General features: G+C 50.6%; 1 protein-coding gene across 5 annotated transcripts; it reads right to left on the minus strand.

Annotated features, from left to right (window-relative positions):
* Positions 1 to 630: 630 nt before the first annotated feature.
* LOC100757762 (X-linked lymphocyte-regulated protein 5C) lies at positions 631 to 21,651 on the minus strand. 5 transcript variants are annotated; one of them, XM_035450153.1, is made up of 14 exons: positions 20,759 to 20,888; positions 18,756 to 20,301; positions 18,355 to 18,468; positions 16,009 to 18,268; positions 13,377 to 13,602; positions 13,065 to 13,137; positions 8,842 to 8,989; positions 8,272 to 8,341; positions 7,359 to 7,393; positions 6,123 to 6,240; positions 5,247 to 5,346; positions 3,711 to 3,809; positions 1,136 to 1,240; positions 631 to 1,040 (listed from the first exon to the last, which is right to left on the minus strand). In XM_035450153.1, exons 7-14 carry the CDS (start codon positions 8,945 to 8,947, stop codon positions 966 to 968), a joined length of 708 nt encoding a protein of 235 aa, XP_035306044.1. In that variant the 5' UTR covers positions 8,948 to 8,989; positions 13,065 to 13,137; positions 13,377 to 13,602; positions 16,009 to 18,268; positions 18,355 to 18,468; positions 18,756 to 20,301; positions 20,759 to 20,888; the 3' UTR covers positions 631 to 965. The 5 variants fall into 5 exon arrangements, 3 of the variants coding, with proteins under 3 accessions (XP_035306044.1, XP_035306045.1, XP_027290025.1); XM_035450154.1 differs by having other exon boundaries at positions 18,756 to 19,133; positions 20,759 to 20,861; XM_027434224.2 differs by lacking the exons at positions 13,065 to 13,137; positions 13,377 to 13,602; positions 16,009 to 18,268; positions 18,355 to 18,468; positions 18,756 to 20,301 and having other exon boundaries at positions 20,759 to 21,651.
* Between the last annotated feature and the right edge of the window lie 802 nt (positions 21,652 to 22,453).

The following is a 22,453-nucleotide window of genomic DNA, read 5'->3' on the forward strand; positions in this document are numbered from 1 at the left end:
CTGATGTTGTGGGGCCTGGAGATTGGAACTGATGAGCCCTTCTTCCAGCCTTCATGGGTACCCACATACACTTGGAATATGCTCACAAAGTCTCAACAAGTACACACCCATGAAAATAAACATCAACTCAAATCTGAACATAGATTCTAAGGATTCATAAAAAAATACAGCAAAGGACAAAAGTAAAAGAATGATGCAAGAATTAGACAAACACACACATGCATGCAGAACTACTTGATGAAAATGAAACTCTCAAGAGAATACTAGAAAATGCACCTGGAAACACCCATCATAAAATACTGAAACTGGAAATGCTTATGCAGATATTCATCAATAAATGTTTTTGACCAAAGGTAAGTGCAGGTACCTTTCAACCGGTGTTGAATACAGCCTGGAAACAAGTCTGGATGCCTTTGGGAAATGCCACAGCCCCACAGCAAGCTCAAACCCAAGACATTAAGATCTGGCTCTGCTGTGGGAATTGTGTTAACAGTTTAGCACATCTTGAGCACAAAAACATGAGTTGTGCTCAGTAAATATGAGTGAACATGTTGGGTTGGATTTTCTGTAACGGCCCATTTGCAATGGCATTGGCTCTGTGACCTCATGAATAATGAAAACATGCACAGATTAATGGATCCCATCGTTTTTTATTTCTTCCTAAATAACTAAGGTAACATTCACTTTGGGGAAGTGACAGAGAACCAAAGAAGCCAACCGTGAAATCAAATGACATTATTTGCTTCCAAAATGTAACTGCCACTGGTGGGGAGAATGAATCTCCCTTGCTGTCAGGGGCAGGAGGATCCACACTTAACTGTTGTTACTCACAGAACTGTTGGGGGTTCAGTTAACTGTTAACAATTTCTAACAAACAAAGTAAAGAGAAAGGAGCTAGCTACACTGACTACTATGAACATCCTCTTAGCAAGGCCAATGCTCCTGGTGCATCCTCTACATGAGCTTCAGATGGTTTCTTCAGGACGGTCAAGGACCAGGGATTGAAGGTACGTTTCAACGACAGACACATCTTGCTCTTGCTGTTTGAAAATGGAGAGTGAGGGAATCATTATTCCATCTCTGCACGTAGGAAGCCATTCTGTGAGGCACACAGCATTGCAGACGCATGACTTACAGTTTCCATGATAACTCTGTCCTGCGCCTTGGAGATTTCTTTCTTCACTTCACTTTCTTCACCACCAACAAAAGCTTTGCGATGTTCGAGCAAGTTCTTGGCTTTCTGAAACAAGCCAACAAAAACAAACAAACAAACAAACAAACAAACAAACAAAACTCTACTTGAGCCTGAAGCCCTGGCTTCACACCTCACCCAGTTTAATTTTAAAAAAAACGACTTTACATATCCAAAGCATGTTTGTTCTGAATTCAAAGAAAGAACGGTGGTGACTTTGTGCACATCTAAAAGGCCACCCCACAAAAAGTTCCAGTGACACATTTTAAGGTGGCATCATTGTGGGACACGAACAGCTAAGGCACTTATCTTGGAAAATGTGTGGAGGATCAGTTAAAAGGTCACAGGGAGAGACATGGAAAACGAGGCACAGGCCCCCATTGGAGACAGCCACCCACACCCCACATCCCCATCCCCCGCCGCTAAGGTCTCCCAGAGGAAGGAGCCATTCCCTATGTCCATGGAATGTGATTTTCACAGAGGAAGACAGAGGGTACAATCCCACAATCCTTCAATCTAAGAAAGTCTTAAGCAAGAACTCAAACCCCACTGATCTCTCAAAGAACACAGCAATGGTGGACACAGAGGGGAAAGAAACCGTGACACTCTCTGTGCAGAAACTGCAAAATGCCTGTCTGGTCCCTGCCCTGTTCCCAGGGCCCAGAACATCTTAGGAACAGACAACATGCACACCAGCTGAAAACAAGTATGGAAGGGGAGCTTGCTGGGCTCTCGGATGAAAAGGACACAAATGGTGAAGTCAAGCAGTGAAAACATAGGATTTCCTGGGGAAGACAAGGCATGGGAAGCTTTCTGGGCAAAGAGCAGAAGCAAAGCATGGACAAGGAATGGGAGTCACTTCATGGGAAGCTAGTGCACTGGGAGGAGGGAAGAGGGATAGACAGGATCAAGTAGCCAGTGAACCTTTCAAGAGGGTGTGTGTGTGGAGGTGGTGGGTGGGGCAGTTGTGCAGAGGACACAGGAAACAGAGAGAATGAATAAGGAAGGCCACCGGGAAATCTGGAAGAGGGAAATGACATGTTTGACGACAACAGTCCCTCAGAGGCAGAGCCGAGGACTAGGAAAGGGGGGAAGCCTGGGGGGAGAAGCAGAGAGCGATCTAGAGAGTGGGAGAGGCAGATGGATACATGGCAGACGGGCAGGGATCATTTGGGAAGCCAGAGAGGACCAGTCACAAGGCTTCCTCTGTGGTGCTGCTCACATTGAGCACTCACAGTTAGAAGCAAGCCTTTCTGGTCGGTTCTTTCAACCAGCTCCAAAGCAGTATTCAGCTGCATTAGAGCTGCATGTTCCCTTTGCTTAAGCTCTTCCTAAAGGACTGGATGTATGTAGATGGCTCCCAAGGTCTTGAAAATTCAGTTTTACTTTTCTGTGTGCATGGGTGTGTGCAGGAGGGTGTGCATGGATGTGTGCTTGAGTGTAAAGACCAGAGGTCCTAAAAAAAACTCAAAGTGATGTCCTTCACATGTACGTGTTTGCATGCATGCATGTATGCTAGGGTGTACCTGCACCATCCTGAACCGCTCGCTGCATTACTTTCTGAGGCAGGGTGTCTGACTAAACACAGGGTCTTCCAATTTGCCTGTACTGGTAGTCCCACAAGCCCCAGGGATCCTTGTGTCTCTAGCCTCACCTCTCTGGGGTTATAAGGCAAACGTTGCCATGCCTGGAATACACATGGCTGCTAGGGATATTTATTCACTAGAGTACTAACTGGGGAAGTCATGCCTGCTCAGCAAAAACAGACTTAGCTTCTCGATGGCATCCTGAAAACATTTAATTTACTATGGCACACTGAGCACTTTAGTTAAGGCATCCGAATCAGATCTCAGGAGAGATATTTCATAGTGTATTTTAATGAGAGCATCAAAAAGAATTCCTATTGAAGGGCTGCTTCAACTCCTAAGTATATAGATGTCACTTAGGACCTGGAGCTTCAGCAATGGTACGACTTCTGGCTCTAAGCTCCAATTCAAAGAGGGTTAACCCTCTACCAGCATTTTCATTCCCCACATCAGTTGGGGAGCTGTTGAAACACATGACCACCCATACTCAAGTGCAATGCTAATGTCAGAAGACTGCAAAACACTCAACATGAAAGAAAATTAAAACTGCCCTTGCCCTTTTGCTTATTTCACTGACCTGTCCAATCAAAGCAAGTCAAAGAACACCAGAAGGATCCTCAGACTTGCTAATTTCCATCGAAGTGTCACTAGAGGTGACACTGCAATGCAGTGTGCTCCTTTCTAAGCAAATTTCCAGTCACCAGCTCTCGTGTTAGAACACTGTCTCCAACACTGTCATCAGTTTCCCAGGCTAAACAAACCTTAGCATTTCTCCTATGTGTGGGGAGACTATTCCAAAGAGAATGTGATCACGGTTTTCAAAACTAATTACTTCTCCCACAAACTGAGAAAGGGCCAATCTGTCTTCTGCTTTTATAGACACATGGTGGGACATAAGGGTGTGTTCTGTCAACAAGTGCAATCTACCAGACCTTCACAAATGTGTTGCATAAATCTTTAGCGTTTTCCATCTTGGTTTCATGATCCTCTATAGCTTTCTGTAAAATCTTCATCTGTTGCTGAGCTGTAAGCTGAAATAGAGAAAATCAATGACAAAATGTCACTAAAACTGAACATCGAACCCTGCTTACGGGAATTGCTTCCCGTGATGTTTTTGTATTCTGACATTCATGAGGAACAAGTTTGAAGACACGGCCTTCAATGTCAAAAGCAACATAACAAGGTCTGACCAATCACAGAGTGAGATAGTCTTGTCAAGCCTGTGCAAAAATCCTATGAAATAATCATTTTGAAATTAACAATAAGACCCACCTAATCTGTGGCTTCCCACCTCACCAAAATTAAGTACAAAACATTCCTTTGTTTCCATAAAATATTTTTTAATAAGATGAGGACACATTAGCTTCCAAGGAAACCCTTCTTTCCAAGAAAAAAAGTAGGAAAGAAAGAAAGAAAGATAGAAAGAAAGAAAGGAAGGAAGGAAGGAAGGAAGGAAGGAAGGGAAGGAAGGAAGGAAAGGAAGGAAGGAAGAAAGAAAGAAAGGAAGGAAGGAAGGAAGGAAGGAAGGAAGGAAAAAAGAGTTCTGACCTAATCTTCCTCATCAATCAGTCATTCCCCAGATTGTGACATTCCATCAACTACATTATCAACCAAATAAGAAGGGCAGGGAACACAAGTGCCAAACATACATCAGCTCAAGAGGTCAAACATTCCATAGAAACATGTCAAAAAACATGAAACCACTCAATACACAAAATGTAGAAAGGTAGGTATTCTTCACAGGTCTGCTTTGACTGCTAGGAAACTGAGGCAGGGAGGTTAATTATTGTCCTGAGCTTTCACAACAAGCAAGTGTCAGGACTATGGCTGCATCCCAATCAGTGGGTCCAGAGGACATGCTTCTCTCTGGCAGACTGAAATCTGTCTCCATCTCCCTCTGATACCAGGCGCTGCTTCCCCACCTTTGGAAGGCAGGGCCCTTGGGAGTATAGCTCTGTCCTCCATCAGGATGAAAGATCCCCAAAGACAGCACTGCTGGGTGTCCATGAATGCTAAGCCTCCACCTGCTCTGTCACAGCCACACTGACTGCTCTCACTCTGCCTCCCTGATCCCTGTGTCAGAAGGCTATTTGGGACCTTCCCCTCCCACCTCCACCCCATCCTGCACTGTTTGGCATCTGTACCTTGTGGATCACGAAGGGCTCCCTCTGAACATACAAGCCTGTGCCTTCTCCTGCACTCTCCAGGCAGTGCCTGCTCAGCCTTCCTCCCATGCTGGCTCCTAACCCATGACCATACCACCCCTCCACAGAAAAAGAAGCAAGCCAGAGAGGACGGCTAGTCTCTCCAGGCCGCATCCACCACACTCCTTGACTCCCCATGTTCATGTCCTGTCCTGTCCTGTTCTGTCCTGTCCCTTTCCCTAGGGGCCTGCTGCACTGAAGCCCTGCCACTTAGGAAAGGGACACAGGGAATCTATTCCAAGCTGAGAGCGACATGACACTCACGTTGAGGTGTTCTTCTTGCTCCCTTGTTCTCCCCACCTCGTCCAGCCACTTCTGATACAGGGACTCAAACATCTGTGAGTGGATGGAGTGAAGTTCCTGCCTGTAAAACACAGTAACAATTCCTGAGCACTGTCACACTGGTCACACTGTGTGAGGCTAAGGCAATGACACACCACACACACACAATCATTTTGAAACAGGAGCCAGTAGCAAAAGAGAAAGGGGGCATGACTTAAACTGTCTCTTGAGAGGCAGAAGAAATGTGGCTCTCATGCCAGAAGGATTTTGTTTTAACTTGCTACTACTGATGTCATTTCACGTGTCTTCCCTCTCAAACACCTAGGATGCTCTGATGCACACCTTTCCCAAGATTGCATTTCTGGCTTAAAATTAGACTCAAGCTTCGCTTCCCCTTATGGAATAACCTATAGATTCTGGGAGCCAAAGTCCATGTTGTGAAGGCAACATACCCTTCATCCAATGGCACTTGCACACACGAAGAGCACACAGAACCCTTTCCCCACATGGGCACAACAATTTACCAAAGAGAGTGCTGATGGTACCTCCTAATAGGTACAGTTTTGCAGACCATAGAAGACTGTCCTTCCCTTACAGGAAATTATCTGTCTTTCTATCTCACAGGGGAGAAACTGTACTCTTGCCCATCTTGCTGCTAACATATCATATCTCAGCTATATAAAAGGGGGGTTCTGCCAGCTATGAACAGGACTAGCTCACAGAGAAAATGCACTGCAACGTAGGTCCCATTAGCAATTCCACTCTGTGCAGGATCACCATAGCAGGCAGGAGTGACTTTGGAATGAAGAGTAAAAGCGGGACATACAGGCCTCATTTTACAGAGGGTCAGAACTTTACCGTGACTTCTTCTGGGTTTTGAAAATACTCTGGAGGTTTTCGTTCAGGCTTCTGAAAGAGGCATTTATATCCTTTCCAAACTGCTTCCTCTTCGCCAGAAGGGACTGGGTAATGCCACCTATTTGAGAAAGGAAATGGTATCACTTTAAATCAAATATCCGGAGGAAGAGGCACTCTTTCCTCCCTGACGCATCACCTACACAGTTGTAGGAGTTATCTATAGATCCTGTGTCCTTTTTGCTCTTTGCTGTTTTATTTTTATTTTTTAATTTTAGACCAGGTCTCAAGTAGCCCAGGCTGGTCTCAAACCTGAGAGGCAAGTGAGGGCGACCTCCGGTCCCCGGTTCCCTGCCTCCACTTCCTACTTGCTAGGAATACAGGCGTGGTGGCCATCGTGCTTTGACGAGTAACCCCACCACTGACAAACCATTTTCTGGACACCTCAGAGCCCAAGCAGCAGTTCCTCTGTACCAGAAGGAGCAATGCTGTCAGACGTCAGACATCCTGGGTTGTATGAATTGACTCTATACACTGGCTAAGAATTGACGACGTCTCTCTAGTAATGCTCTTTTAAGGGCCAACTACACAAGTGAATAAAAGCTACCTCATCTTGGGGATGGCATGTGGTACACTGACTTGGTTACCATTGATGACAGAGAACGAGCTCGTGTGGCATGCATGATGTTTGCACGCTATCACACACACTTTTCTTCCTGTTCCAGACCATGGCTGCCTTCGGGATTCCCTGACAGGCTCATGAATGCATATACAGCCTTCAGGCAGTATTCCATGCCCTCTTTGGCAGGGCTTCCTAGAGGAGAGCAACTTTGGGAAGCCAGGAAAATGACTTAATTCAGAACGTGGAAAACAGCTGTTGAAATGTGACAGGCCACTCATGCAGTAAGATAAAAAGCAGAGATTTATCTGCCTGCCATCATCTCCAGTAACACTCTCCAGCAATCAATGCAGGAAGTGGGAAACTCTCCCCATCACCTCAGTGACAGCTACTCCATCTCCCTGCTCAGAGCAGCTAGAGCTAGTTAAAAGTTAACCTTAAAGCACCCCCGCCCACCACCAAAAGGGCAAATGGCAATTTACTCTTCCAGAAAAAAAAATCCTCTGGGCCATAGAACTGTAAACAGAGTCCTGTTGGCTGGTGACCACGTTCTCTCACCACGCATAAGTTGTGGGGTCGGAAAGAAAGCTCTGGGACTAGCAACTTGTGCTCAAACCCACCTTTGAAATCCTGTATCCTCTTCTGAACAGGCTTCCTGTGGAAAATGCACACAAGAGTCCTTAACTGAAGACAAACACCCAAAGTTTGCTTTGAAGGAAAGGTGAGGCATGTGGCTTTGCAGAGACTAGCGCTTCTGTGGGGCAAAGTCGGATTTTCCTCTCTTTGGGTCATAATTTTTATTCCTTCCTTCACGTTTTCATATTGAGCCAACGAGTTCAGTGCAGGCACGTACGGGCACATGGGCAAGGGTTACTTGCTGGAGCGTGGGTGACTCAAAGTCAGCCGTATCCCCAGGAAGCCAACCTCAGGCTGGGAGTTGGATGACTGGTGACAACTGCATCCCCGGTATTCCCCCGCCCAACTGCAGGCAGCTCCATGAAAGTGTCTCCTCTCCTCAAGCAGTGACTTCGTGTCATGTTGTGGCAGTATAGGGGTTTTTATACTAAACACTTACCAGAATCCATTCACTGTACAGCAGCGACGGGTTTCATAAAGGTGTACTCACCCATCTGTCATGCACTCCAGCCATCAGCTGTATTCACTCTCATCCTTCCTCAGTGCCCTCCTGCTAGTCCTGCTCTATCACCCAGACAGTGTCTCAACTTTCACGCCATGTGACCATATTCAACCTCCGGAGTCAGCCTCTACTCCCCAAACCTTTGCCCACCCCTCCCCAGTCTCCTTTCTGAGTTTGGGTTTTATCATTTTATGGACCTGCTTTATAATCTAGGATCCTCAAATGAGAGAAAACAGGTGGCTTTAGTCTCTTTGGTGCTGGCTCATTTCACTTAACACCAAACTCTCCGTTTGGATCCATTTTCCAGCAAAGGACATAATTTTCTTTGTATGCCTGCATAAAAACCACACTGAAACTACCTCCTGGGGCAGGCCAAAGTTCCTTTAAGACATCACCTGGCCTCTTGCACATCTGATCCTGAGGAACAGCTGCCCATCTCACTGGTATCAACTGCTGGATCCTTTGCTGCATTGAGAAGAAAGGGTTACACCTTTGTGAAAGAAGTGTGGTGTTCTCAACACCCCACATGGGAAACAGCTTCACTCTGGGATTGGTTGAGCCCATGGCCAACAACAGTTTTAAAATAGTCTTCCAGGAACCCATGCCCACACCCCACACCCCACACCCCACTCCCAACACAGGAGAAATGCAGCTCAGCCAGAGTCTGGGGACAGCAGGTACATGTATTTGTACAAGCCCTTCAAGGAAATTCACCGTGACCCATGGGCTTCTTCAGAGGCATGCTGGCCAGGACCAATGGCCCTGTGAGCCTTGCACTCCTGCCACAGGGTGAGAATATCAGGTGGGGACAGAAACCCAGAACATGCATGAGAATCAGATCTCAGCACCTGGATTCCCTCACCCCACCCCTGTAACCCCATAGAATGACCTGGTTAGTACCAGGCCACCCCTGCGCTTGTTCCCTCGGGGAGGCCCAGCCGTATATGCCCCATATCAGTTGTTACCGGGTGTGATTGCATCCGGGTTCTGGGAGTCATCTGATGGGAGATTCTGATCAACCCTTGGGCGCTTGGCACGTCTCTCCATGTCTTTCTGGTCCTTGGTTGACATGGCTTGGGGCCTTGCTGGGCTGCGCTGGGCTGGGCAGGACTCCTGAAATGATGGTGTGCACAATAAAGACACAGAGAAGAATTTCATGGCAGCAACGGAAACAGGGACCAGGACTCCACAGGCTGTGGCTATGTGTCCTGGCACTTGCTGTGCTGGAGCAAAGAGGCAGTGGCGGCGGGAGGAAGACACTGATATATACCACCACATCCAATCATATTCTGTGTGTGTGTCCCCCTCCTCCCCAGCCTTTTTTTTTTTTTCTGGCTGAATGGCAGAGCTCTCCGCAAGCCCGTAGCCCTCAATCTCAGTCCTTTCTCCTGATTTCTTGTCCCCAGGATAGGACAAGCTTGGGCAAGCCCCCGGAGCAAGTGACCTAATGCCGGTGCCTAATCACAAACACCAACCCACTGATGGCCAGTGTGGTCACTGGAGCCACGTCTGGGCACTAACTGCTTGAACCCTGCTGCACACTCAGGTGAAATCCCTACCCACTCTCAGTCTGGATGTCTCAGAAGCAACTCAGGGACCCAGACATCTTGGGAAGACCCAAAGAATACACACAGGAGGCACTTGGGAACACACTCTCTGACACAGTTTCCCTATCCCCGGAATTTACAGAAGCACCCTTTCATAACGAGGCAGCCAACAAGACAATCCTATTCCAAGACCCTCCCCTCAGAACTCCCCTTCTCTTCAGAGGAAGGTAATACCTAGCCACTGCCCTCCTCCACAAACATGTTTTCTGATTGGCTGGAGCAGCACCTATGTATGCATGAGAAAGGCCCCAGCATATGGGCCCAGCTAGTGCACATACATGAGGTGTGTCTGGGGGAGGGGGCTGTGCCTGGCCTGGCCTGACCTGTGTGGTAGGTGATACAGGCTAGGGATAGGCACCCAGCAGGTGAATAGGCTTCATTCTGTCCCTGTATGAGGCCCCTCAGCAAGTCTACATACTTGCCTGTGGTGGACCAAACATCCATGGTTGAGGCCAATGTGTCACAGATGCACCCGTGGCCTGAGAGTATCATGCAAACTCATGAGGTGGGGCTAGGAGGTGCTCTTGCAACAGATGGGTCCAAGGGTGTCACGTGCCTGGCTCGGCCCCGGCAGTTGCCATGCATGAAAGGGCCCATCAGACATCACAATTGTGGACACACATCCAGTGTTGACCAAAGAGTAATCACGGGCAATGGGGACCTTCCATGTTCTCCCCCATTCCTCACTGTGTAACGCACACATCTGCTAGTACCTGCAGAGCCTGGGGTTCTGTCTAGGCCCTTGCAGAAGGGAGGTTTGCAGAAATCACCTCAACTAGGCAGGTCCCCGACACCCTGAGAACCCATTCTGTGCCACCACCAAGCACTGTGGATCCAGGATGACTCTGATTTTGTGACCACCAGAAACCCAGAACAGGGACCCACTCAGATTAGGTGATCATGCTTCAACCACATTCCCCTGAGAGCCTTCTTCCCGTCAGAGGCTTATCCCACCTGAGTAGACCCCACTTCCCTGAATGAAATGGGTGGAGCAGCATGCAGGCCCGTGTGAACCTGCTCCAAGGTGCTGAAGGATGAGACCCAGCGACTGACTTGGATATGCAGCTGTACATGAGTGAGCTGGGAACTGCAGTAACAGGGCCTGGAAGAGACTGGACTTCCTTCACGAGAACACATGCTGTCCTGCCCACTCCTCCAGGGCCCTGTGGTCCTGACAAAGCTTTCTCAGATCTCCCCCCACCCCACCCCCTGCTTGCAGTCTGGTGCAGAAGTGAGGCTCCAGGCATCACCTCAAGGGCTACCCTGGGCCCTAATAACGAACTAATCACTCACCGAGGTAGACCTGCCTCACCCCTCTCCATCCCACCCCACCCCCACCCCGGAGACCCTCCTTCCACTCCAGAGCAGTCACACCTAGTTTAGTCCTCCCTTCCTGAACTTAAGACTCCCTGCTTCTGGAAGAGCAGGAAAGGCATGTAGGCAAGCGCCTGGCTAACCTTGTTCCACGGTGAGGTCCACCCAGAAACCATGGCTAGGGACTCAGGGCTTGCCGTTGAACGTGCCTGAAATGGGACCTGCACCATCAAGGGGCAGGCAAGGCCCAGAGCACCCTCTCTTTTCAGCGTGCCTGCCTGTCTAGCTCTCTCCCTGGACCAATGTGAAAAATACCCAAGGAGTACAAAAAGTGCCTCCTGGGAGGTCCCTAGTCCCTACCTACCCCAGCAGTCCAAACTGTCCTGGGCACTCACTCCCTAGGACCCTGCGGCCCCAACATAGAGTTTGTCAGATTGGTCAATGCGGCCTCCTCCAGTCACATTCGGAAGGGAGGCTCTGGACATCATGCGCTATCCTCGGGCCCCATACCTCGTCACAGACCTAGGTGGACAGGACTCACGATGATCCCCAGAGACCCTCCTTACCCGCGAAGGTGGGTCACATCTAGCTAGACTTCCCAGAAAGTAAGCATCATCGCTCCATCTGGCAAAGCAGGCTTGTGACTGACTGAGTGACAGGCAGGGCGGCGGAGGCCGCAGAGGTGGAGGAGCCGGAGGCCCGGCAGGGGTGGGAATTGAGACTGTGCCTGCATGAACGTAAACTTTCGAGAACCTGAAACTGCGTGAACCAGAAACTGCGCAACTAAGGCCTAGAATGTCCCGGAACGCCCACAACCCTGTTTTAAATGGTCCCACCCGTGGAAGTACGGGCCGGGAGAATGTCTGGAGTATGCGGAGAAGGTCCCTAGACACTCCACCAGCACACATGCGGTCCTGCTCAGTCCTCTCAGCCCCTGTGGCCCTGACAAACCTTTCCCAGACTGTCCTCCCTCCGGGGCCTTTTCCAATCCGATGGGTAATTGAGGCTCCGGAAGTCACCTCATGGACTACAGTGGCTTCCAATACCTAGTTGCTCAGCTAGGAGAGTACGCCTCACAGCATTCCGCCCGCCACAAACCACTCTCACCCTCGAGGGCAGTCAGGGCTGGAGAGACCTCGCTTCCCGGAACTGTTCCCGCCTTGGAAAACGTTTGCGCATGCGTGACCCAGGCCAGCCCCGCCCCTATCCTTGCTGAGGCCTACGGGGCACTCACGCATGCGTACTTGGGTGTTCGGGTTGCGCATGCGCATCCGAGAAACCGCTCGCTGTATTAATGCTTGCGAGGACCCGAGGACCCACACCCCTCTTTGGAATATGTCCACCCGTGGACATATGGACCAAGAGGACATCTGAAGTGCCCAAAGACCTCAGAAAGGGCCATGTGGAAGGTCCCTAGTCTTTCCCCAAGCGTGCGCGCTGCTCGGTCCACTCCTCCGTCCCTCACAAAGCCTTCCTAGACTTTCCTCCTGGGGCTTAGTCCACTCGGTGTGGAACTTAGGAGCCAGACATCACCTCAGGGAATATCCTGGGTCCTAATACCTGGCCACTCACCTAGAGGAACAGGCCTCAGGACAGCGGCCCGAAACCCTGCTTCCGTTCGACGACGCTCACAGCTAGTTAGTCCTCACTTCCGGAAAATAGTGGGGCCGCCACTTGGGCGCATGCGTGCGCCTGTCCAATCCTTTTCCTTGCCTAAGCCCAGCTGCAATCATGCAGGCGTGGACAGGAAGTTGCACTTTAAGGCAGGGGAGGACAGGAAACGCCCCTGCTCCTGTTTTAATTAGGCACAACTGTGGACATGTGGACCCAGATAAATGTCTCCTGTGCCCAAAGACTTCAGAAAGGGCCACAGCGTGGGTCCCTAATCCTGCTGCGACCACAACACATGCTGCCCTGTCCTGCCCACTCTTCTCAGTCCCTGCTTCGTATCAAAGCTTTCCCACAGGGCCCTTCCTGGCCTCCCCCACTCCACTGTAGAATTCAGGCTGCGGATGATATCACCTCAGGGATTATCCTGGGTCCCAATACCTAGTCACTCACCTATAGGGACACAGGTCACCACAATCCTCAGACCCTCTTGCTCTCCCACAGGGAGTCCCAGGTATGCCTCACTTCCAGAAAGTGTTGCATACCTCTGTGGAAAACCATGTCTGCATAGGTGAGCCTGGCCATCTTGAGGCCCACCCCGTAATAAGGCATACTGGACTTGGAGCTTTAGGTCGTGCATGCATAAGCTAGGAACTCACCTAGGGAGGGCTGAGAGTGCCAGGAACACCTCTGCTCCCTGCTTGCAATGCTTCAACATGTACAAGTATAGACCTGTTCAGAATGGCAGGAATACCAGAAGGGTACTGAAAGGGCCATGGAGAAGGGCCCTAGTCTCTGCAGGGGCAAGCGCTCTGTCCTGCCCCACCCCCCCCCCCCCCCCCCCCCCCCGCCTTGGCGTCCCTAACACCTTCACAAAGCTCTCCCAGGAAGCCCTTCTGGCCCCTGTCCACTCCAGGGTGGAAGTGAGGCCCATGGCATCACCTCATGGGCCCTAACACCTACTCACTCACCTATAGACATGCTTCCTGACAGTCACCAGAGACCCTCCTTTTCCAGGGTTAGTCCTCACTTCTGGAAACTAACAGTGCTGGCCTCTCTAGAGAAACAGGCAAGCATGCATGACACTAGCTGAAGGTGCCCCTAAGGGACACCCATCCAGCAATCATGCGAGTGTAACTTGGGGCTTGTAGTGGTTCAGGCTTGACTCATGTCTGTGGTGGCACATGTGAATCTGACCTTAGGGAATGCAGGAAACAAACAATGACAGCAGTTAACTCGACCCTACCTGTGCATGCGCACACACGCACACGCACACACAGACACACACAGACACACACACACACACACACACACACACACACACAGAGAGAGAGAGAGAGAGAGAGAGAGAGAGAGAGAGAGAGAGAGAGAGAGAGAGAGAGAGATAGTTACTTGACTATTTAGGAAGGAAGTTAAGAACCACTGTTACCCATAGGAAGAATCCCAAGTCCTTGCTGCTGTGGGGATTTGCAATGCTGTATCTACTGAGGGGAGTACCTTTGTGTTCATCAAAATGGGTAAAGTTACATCAGCCCATCACACAGTCATTCCACCACTTGGTATGGGCCGGTCCCCTGAATAGACGCATTTGAGAAAATATAGGTACACAAAAGCTCGTGGCAGCCCTAGTCACAGTGGGAAAGTCCCAAATTACTCTCTCATGATAAAGAGATACACAGAGCATAGCACATGAGCACAACACAATACTTACCCAGCCCTGAGAGGAATGCACTGCCCCCCGCCCCATGAACGTCGGGAGTATTATAAGTGAAATGGGTCAGGCAAAAAGCATGTTCTGTAATGTCCCATGTATGTGCTGTGAGCAAAGTAGAAAAACCCTGAAGAGGCGAACTTTCCAAAATGGTGTCATCTAATTGGATGAGAAAACATCCTACTAGATGCAGGGAAGGGTGCATGAAGTAGTAGGCATGCCTTGAGGCAGCTAAAAGGAACACAGTTTCCTCTCTCTGTGTCGCTGTCTCTCTGTCTCTCTGTCTCTGTCTCTGTGTGTTTGTGTGTGTGTGTGTCTGTGTGTTTGTGTCTCTGTGTATGTGTGTGTGTGTGTGTGTGTGTGTCTGTGTGTGTGTGTCTGTGTGTGTGTGTGTGTGTGTATGTGTCTGTGTGTGTGTGTGTGTATGTGTCTGTGTTCGTATGCGTGTCTGTGTGTGTGTGTGTGTGTGTGTGTGTGTGTGTGTGTGTGTGTGTTGATTTGAATGAGATAGCCTCCACAGCCTGAGGCTTTCGAATACTCGTTTCCTAATAGATGGCACTGTTTGGGTTTGTTGGGAGTGTGGCACTGAGGGAGGAAATATGCCACTGTGGGTGGGTTTTGAGGTTTCCAAAGCCTCCTGCAATTTGAAGTTTGCTCTCTCTCCTTCCTGCTTGGGATTAGAGAGGGTTTTTTTTGGGGGGGGGATGGTGTTGCCACTTGAATTCCTGCAGGTCTACGGTCCTCCATATTTTCTGCCCAAACACTTATTTACATCTGGAGAAACAATCTGCCTGGCTTCAGAATTCTGACAGGTGTAAGGGTGATCTTCTGACATCTGGCCCCCACGTCATCTTATTATATTAGAAGGCAGAAAGGAGCCCGTCATCTCCTGTCTTGCCTTGTCTCAGACCCTCTGTGGTCAAAGCCCCTGCACGAAGACCCCCTGGGCCCTGGAATGGCAGCATCACCTTCTGTAGTATGTGTGTGCGTGCTTATTTTCTTTCATGCATGCAGCTGCAGGGGATTGGCAGAGGTGGGGGTGGGGACGACTAGGTGACAGGGATGTAAGTGAACAGTCAGCCTCCTGGGTGGATTACTACTTCCTGATTTCCACAGAGAACTGGCTACTAGGAGAGAACGTTTTTCCGATGACACTGTGGTTGCCATGACAACGGGGACAAGCCATTCTTTCCTGGTTACAGATACATTTGCGAAGGATACTCAGACTGGAGAGGTGGAATCACTAGACAGACATGCAAAGCGCGTAGGTAGGTGCCTGCAGCCAGCCTGACTGAGTGGGAGCTGAGCCTGTGAGTGTGCCTCGGGAGCGTGCTTGCTCTTTCATGGGACAGGAGAGGTTCTCACTACTACTCTTTGAAGCGAAGCCCCAAGGACTGGCTGCTCAGCCAGCCCTGTCTCTTTGTCCTCAGGTGACACCTCTTTGGTGCCAGCTTCATCGTTTCAGGCCCTGAAAGCATAGATCACCAACCCACGTAAATGGATGCCTCGTCTCTGTTTGGCTATGATTGTCACATGGGCTCCTGACCGTGTTCGTGTGACAGCACCTTACCCGAGATAGTTGTGGCTTGTGTTGTCTGAGAGAGAGAGACAGAGAAAGAGAGAGAGAGAGAGAGAGAGAGAGAGAGAGAGAGAGAGAGAGAGTAGGTAAACGGGGAGGGGGGTGAGGACTGCCATTTCCCTTGGAGGGATGAAGAGACTGGAGACCTGACAAGACATGCCTCCAAAAGAGGGCTGCCTCTAAACAGGTCACTAATCGAAACTGGGCAGACTGAGGTAAAACCAGTGTGGTATGAACGTCTGAGGAAGGGGCAGAGTTTGTTCCCTCGACAGCTATTAGTTTGTGTCAGGGCCTGAGTCTTTACTCCACTCACGGTTGGGTTAAGCATCAGCTAGCTGGGCCTTACAGGATGAGCAGCTGGGGTTTCTCTCTGACCCGCCAGCACATCATGTGGATCTCTCTGGGTATCTCTGCCCCTGTGAGCGAGCAATATTCGTTGTACCCTTCTTGCACCCTCTCATCAGACTGTCCCCCGTCTGTCTGTCTTACTGCCACAGGGAGGGAAGCCATCTGGAAGTTCCCATCTGGAGAACATATGAATAAACCTGGAACACGGGGATTGCGTGCAAGTTCTTGATAGAAGGCCTTCAGGCACGGGGCCAAGGCATGTGCTGAGATGGAGATTTCAGGATTCCATCTTGCACACTTCTCCATTCACCTCTGGGTAAGATAGTGCTGTTTTCATCGGAAAGGTAACTGTTGAAGGTAGTGCACTGGAGGAGATGCCTGAAACGATGGAGGCAGAAGGCAATACTGACAATATTTAAGCAGGCTGTAGAAAATGTAAGGACTTTTCTATGCCCTGGAGCAATAGGCGTGACAGATGGGATACACACACTGGGGAGAGTGCGGCCTGATATGAATGCAGACACTTTTCTTTATGACCGGGTTACAGATGCTGCATGGATGCCTTGGGCTTGTGGGCTTGAACACATACTTGGTATTCCCAGGGATGCTTTCTAACTCAGGAAGTGTGTGAGGCTGAGGACATCATGCTTGAGGCAAGCAGAGGCGCATGCAGGCCTGCCTGGGGTGGAAAGCTTGCATTCTGTAAGTGTAACTAGGGCATCTGTGGTTTCTAAGGGCAGCGAGTGAGGGGTGGGCTCTCTCGTGCCTGAAGCGTGGTGCCTGGATATGGGGCATAGTTGAGCTTAATGGTGCTCGTTCAGCCTTGCTGGAGGGCGTGTGAGAAGAAGGTCCAGCAGAAGGCAGCCGCAAGTCACCGAGGCACCTATGTTTTCCTCAGGAGACAGCTGTGACCCAGGACTCCAAGGGGGCTGGATCAGAGGATCACACAGATTCCTCAGAGGAAGGATTACTATGGGTGATCCCGAAATTGGGCCCCAGACCTCCACAGTACACATTTGGTATTGCATCACCGAGCAGGTGTGGCCTGGACAGACCTAGACTCCTTTATGTAGATAGCCACTTTGTGCACTGTGACATCCGATTTGAAGTCAGAAAGTCTTGAATGGGAATACGGCAGAAGGGGCACTGCACATTTGCACAGTGAATAGGGAGCTTTAATGTACCGATGGGTGTTTATGGATGCAGAGAGTGGGAAGGGGAGGATTGAGGTAATGATGAGAATATCATTTGCCTCCCATATTTCTGTACAGTTGGGAACTCCTATGGATAAGGACTGAAGTCGCTAAGGGAGAGCTCGGTGGGCCCTCACTCACAGAAGGGATGTGGGGTAACTTTTTGGGAGTCCCCAAGAAGAGCAGTTTGTCCTTAGGAAGCTGTGTCAGGAGCTCAGAGTCCACAGTGTTCTGCCTCACTGTGCCTGGTAATGACAGGAGCCACCAGCACCCTGGCACGAATGGTGAGCAGCTGTGGCACATGAGCCCTTCCTGGTTCTTCCGTGTTGTGGTCCTTCAAAGACCGTGGTCCTTCTCGGCAAGCACAGTGGGCCTCTTTTGAGGGTCAGACAGATGTGGGCTTTGCTCCCCGCATGCATGCATGACATGCACACTGCTGATAGGAAACCATGGCCCCAAGGCAAGAGCAGCCAGGAAAGGAGTAGACCACCGACACACACCCGGTCACAGTGAAGAGAAGAAAGGGATGAGATTCCACTGAGCAGCACAAGGGGAAGGAACTATGTGGAGAGGCAGAGCATGGAGGAACATGAACAGGAGAGCTACACTACAGATGACATTGGACACCACTTCCGATTCAAAGCATGCCCTCTGGACTTGTGGATGGACAAGTGATGAACCAGGCCAACAAGTAGCTGCTTTGATTTCCTGTCTATCTAAGACTTTGTGGATTAACATTAGGACACAGAGGTTGTGGGCAGGAGAGTTCTGTGGCCTGGGATCTGTTGGTAGCGCAGTGCCCATCACAGACAGATGTGGGTGTGTAAGGTCTGTGGACTTGAGGTTGCGGCAGGAGGATGGGCAATTCCAACAGAGACACTTAACCCTGCCGCTCTCCATCTGACACTCCTGGGTCTGCCAATTGGTAAGCATTTCTCCACGATGAGGTGCTTTCTTTCAGGGGCTCTCCTTTGGGCCATGTGGACACTTGATCCCACAGTGAGGTCCAGGATGGAGTTTGGAACAAGGAATCTGAACCAAAATATGTGGTCCTGGGGTGGGGGGTGGGTGGGGGCGGGGAGGCCGGAAGCTATGACAGTGACAGCAACCATCCTTACTTGCCATGTTGTGTGTATCACCATGAAGATTTCCCCACCCACTTGCTCCTCCTCAACCTGGTATCTATCTCACTGGTGTGGAAGGCAGCGGTGCACTAGGTGTCCATGGGCTTCCTGGAGGTGAGGCAGGGTGGGATTAGCTCCCTAGGAAAGAGAACAATGAGGCTCCCCCATTCCCCGACATAATCCCAGGGAGCCCCAAGGACCAGGCTGGGCAAGAAAATACACAGGCCATCTAAGTAAAGACACTCACCTCTCCAGGAGGAAGTTCACCACCCCAGCCTCAGGGTGGGCAACCGTGTGTTACACACCTGCTCTGGATCCTTCCATATCTTCTCCCCCACACACCCTCACCTCTGTAGAACAGACTTTGTGTACTCCCTTGCTTTCTCTCTCCTCACCTCATTGAGCTGTTGCTTCTGTGTCCACTAAAGGCGAATTCCCTCCTGATGCAGCTCTGCTTTCCTCTCCCCAGCCACAGGATACGCCCACGTCACCCTGAGCTAGGACGTCAATTCAAGCTTGTCTACCAGATTCTGGAAGGAGGATAGCACTACAGGCAGGTCACAGACGACCAGCAGTCACAGAGCCCACCACAACCAAGGGAGCAACCCTGTCCTGATCAGCACAGCTCCAGAGTCCCATCACCATGGACTCTGCAGAGTATGTGCTCTGTAGCTGGAAGGGCCAGATGTGGCCTGCACGGGTGTTATCCAGACCCAGGACCTCATCCCACAGTAAGAGGAGAGGGGCATCTTTCCTGGAGGTCCAGATTCTGCCTGTGGGAGAGAAGACGAGAGTGAGGAGCACAGAGGTGAGGCCCCTAACCAGGTCTGAAATTGTAACCATCGCCTCCTTGGCAGGAAAGGAGTCACAGGGTAATGGCTCGCCACGGCAGACCAGGGCATACAGAAGAGCCCTCAAGGTGGCACTGGATGTCCTGGGCGAGGGAACCTGCTTGCATCAAAGAGGAAGGGCAGGTGGCCAAAGAAGAACCAGCACAGCGACTCTGAAGGTTCCAGAAGAGCAGGCCAACTCCAGCTCACACCAGCGCCTGCACCTCCAAGAGCACAACCAGAAAGGCCAAGGGCTCTCCCACCGGAGTCCTGGGAAGCGGGGCCGCCTGGGACCTGTGTTGATGGGCTCACAGAATGAGCCTGCAGTGCAAGGGGGGAAAGCCCAGGCACACACTGCTGTTGGGCCCCCTCACTTTGAAATGCAAGGGAACTTGTTAAGAGGCACTAGATTGTGGCCAAGTTCCTACAAGCCACCAGCAGGAAATGCTGGTGATAATCCCAACAAGAGAAAGCTGAGCACATCCAAGCTCAGGTCTTTGAGCACCCCAGCCTCCAGGGAGGGTGCCCGGGCTAAAAACGAGCAGCAGGCTGCCTCCGGGCCACCGAGACATGCCTCTACCTCGCCCAAAGCTCTCCAGCAGCAAGTACGGTGTGGAGGCCTGGAGATCAGGGCTATTGGAGCCCAAAGGAAGACCACCCTCCCAGAGAACAAGCAGGACCCCGGCCCTAGAACCCCAAAGCCAGACTCAAAGGGGGCATCGGCAGCCTGCACGCCTCCAATCCCGAGGCTGCGAAGATCAGTCCGCATTGCTAGCAGGAAAAGGAAGGTCCATGTGCTGTGTGCACAGTGCATGCTGCCAGATCTGGAAATTCCAGTGCACTCAAAGGTGACTAGCACCAGGGGCAAGAGGAGAGTGGCTGGAGTTGAAGAAGTCTGCCAAGCCACCAACGTGGCTTCTGCCCAGGGGCCAAATACCATCGAACGAGGGATGCTGGTCTGGTTCAAATTCCAGGACCTTCCTTTCTGGCCAGCCGTGGTCAAGAGTGTCAACAAAAACGACAAGATGGCGAGGGTGCTGCTGATCGAGGGCAACATGCAGTTTGAGCACAAGGGTGTCCGAGTCCCTCTCCGAAAGCTGAAGCACCTGGACTGTGGGGAGAAATCAGTGCTCCTGAGGAGAGCCAGCAGAGTGTATGGTCAGGCCATCAACTGGTGCCTGTCAGTGATCAACCACTACAGAGAGGTCCTCGCCTGTGGCTCCTTCCTGGGCTCCTTTATGGATTACTACACCGCGCAAGCCAGTTACCCGCTAAGGAGAGCCATCCAAGAGGGGGACCTGCACATTGATTTCCCCAAGGTGAGCTATGCAGACTTGGAAGATTGGGAGGAGGAGACCGCCCTGGGTGGGAAGGGGCCCCGTAAGAAACTCCTGCCTGACCGCATGAGGGCCGCTTGGGACAGAGCCAACCAGAAGCTCGTAGACTTCATCGTGAAGAGAAAGGGGGCAGACCAGCACCTGCTGGACATCGTAAAGGGCAGGAAACCGTCCAGGTGGCTGGACAACCTTTGGAAGTCAAAGAGGGAAGTCTTCTGCATTGAGACCTACCTGGAGGACGAGGACCAGTTGCATCTCGTGGCCAGACATTTGCAAGAAATATCCAACGAAGCAGATGAGGCCCTGCTCTCCCTGGCAAGGGGAGACAAAGTCCGATTTACCATGGAGGTTCTTCTTCCAGAAGCTATCATCTGCTCCATCGCTGCCCTGGATGAGCTTAGCTACAAGGAGGCAGAAGAGAAGTACCTGCGTGGCCCACCTGTGCACCATCGTGAGAAAGAGCTCTTTGATAAGACCATCCTAAAGGCGGCCCGGAAGAGGTCAGCAGCCAGGATTTGGGCCGCCAAGGACCCCTCTGCACCCATTCCTTAGAAGGGAGCTTCCTTCTTTCAGCCATCACCCCTGCAGCTCCGCCTCCAAAAGAGGACCACCTGGGAGACTGCGGGGCTTGAAAGATCCTCACGGTATACGTGTTTCTCCCGCCCTCCTCCCCCCGCCCCTCAAAATAAATTATCACATCCGTGCTTGATGGTGCAGATGTCTCGATCTGCTTGACAATTCCTGTTAGTTTCAGGCCAGGTCTAGCCTTCTTCGGCCTGTGCCCAAGTGCAGAGAAGTCCCATAGGGGTGCCTCTCTGGAACATGGCCAGCCGTGGGTGGAGTATTAGCTAGCTACGCACAGCCTTACACTCGATGCACGGAGCCCACACACTCAGACAGCACACCACATCCCTGATGACACTGTGTCTTGTGTCTCTGACTGCCCCCATACTTCCTGTCCTCTCTAGGGTACTATGGGTGGGGCCAGGGTTCCACTGTTTTCTCCACTATCTCACGTTCTTTGCTCATTCACGATGTTGAAGGAGAGGAACAGATGTGTGCTTTGCAGCCAAAGAAGGGGTTGGAAATGTGTGACCCTGGAGATAGCAGATTTCAAAGAACTCTCTCTCTCTCTCTCTCTCTCTGTGTGTGTGTGTGTGTGTGTGTGTGTGTGTGTGTGTGTGCATATGTGAAGTCTCTATTTCTATATCTCGTTGTAGTACCTGGTGCGAATCTCGCACAAGTCAAAGTCAGAATCATAAGTCACAATCTCGTATCTTCTTCAGTTATTCCCTCTTTATTTTTTGAGACAGGACCCCTGGAGCTGTGGCTCACTGATTGTGCTAGAATGACTAGCCAGGCAGGACTTTTTATTCTTTTTTTGCCTCGCTCTGAGGTGCTGAGATTACAGATACCTCTCCATATACCTTTTTTTTTTTTTTAAAGTGTGTACTGGGTAATGAACTCAGGTTTTCACCAGTTGCAGGAAGCACTTCATAGTCTCAGCCATTGTCCACTCCCCAGAGACTTCATACTCTTAATGAGAATGATTTGCCAATCTCATGAGATGACTCCATGCAGCATACGTCAGTATACCAGCTTTTGTCACATTTCAGAGATCAGAGACTTCTGATGTTTGCAGGAAAGGGAGGGGACCTATCATTCCTTGGGTCACTGACACTTGGGGTATACTGATGAGAGGCAGCCCTGCCATACCTCCCAGAAGCTCCTCTTTTCCCTTTCTTGAATCACAGTCTATGACATACTTTGTTGACAGGGCACTGACTTGGTGCCTCAGCAGACTCTCAAGTACAACCTTGCATGCAACTGAGTCCACTCTCCCATTGTTCTTGTCTGAATCTCTGTGAAATGTCCTGCAGTCTGTGTCTGTGGATTCACAATACCCCTTCTCTTCCTGTTTTATGA

Source organism: Cricetulus griseus, chromosome X (assembly GCF_003668045.3).
Source record: "Cricetulus griseus strain 17A/GY chromosome X, alternate assembly CriGri-PICRH-1.0, whole genome shotgun sequence".
Lineage (NCBI taxonomy): Eukaryota > Metazoa > Chordata > Mammalia > Rodentia > Cricetidae > Cricetulus > Cricetulus griseus.

Coding starts and splice junctions, on each gene's coding strand:
- LOC100757762 (XM_027434224.2), bottom strand. CDS start 20,977: ATGGTGCACAGGTGGGCCACGCAGGTACTTCTCTTCTGCCTCCTTGTA. Junction 6,241..7,358: donor GAGGATACAGGATTTCAAAG/GTGGGTTTGAGC, acceptor TTTCTCAAATAG/GTGGCATTACCCAGTCCCTT. Junction 1,241..3,710: donor TATGCAACACATTTGTGAAG/GTCTGGTAGATT, acceptor GGCTTGTTTCAG/AAAGCCAAGAACTTGCTCGA.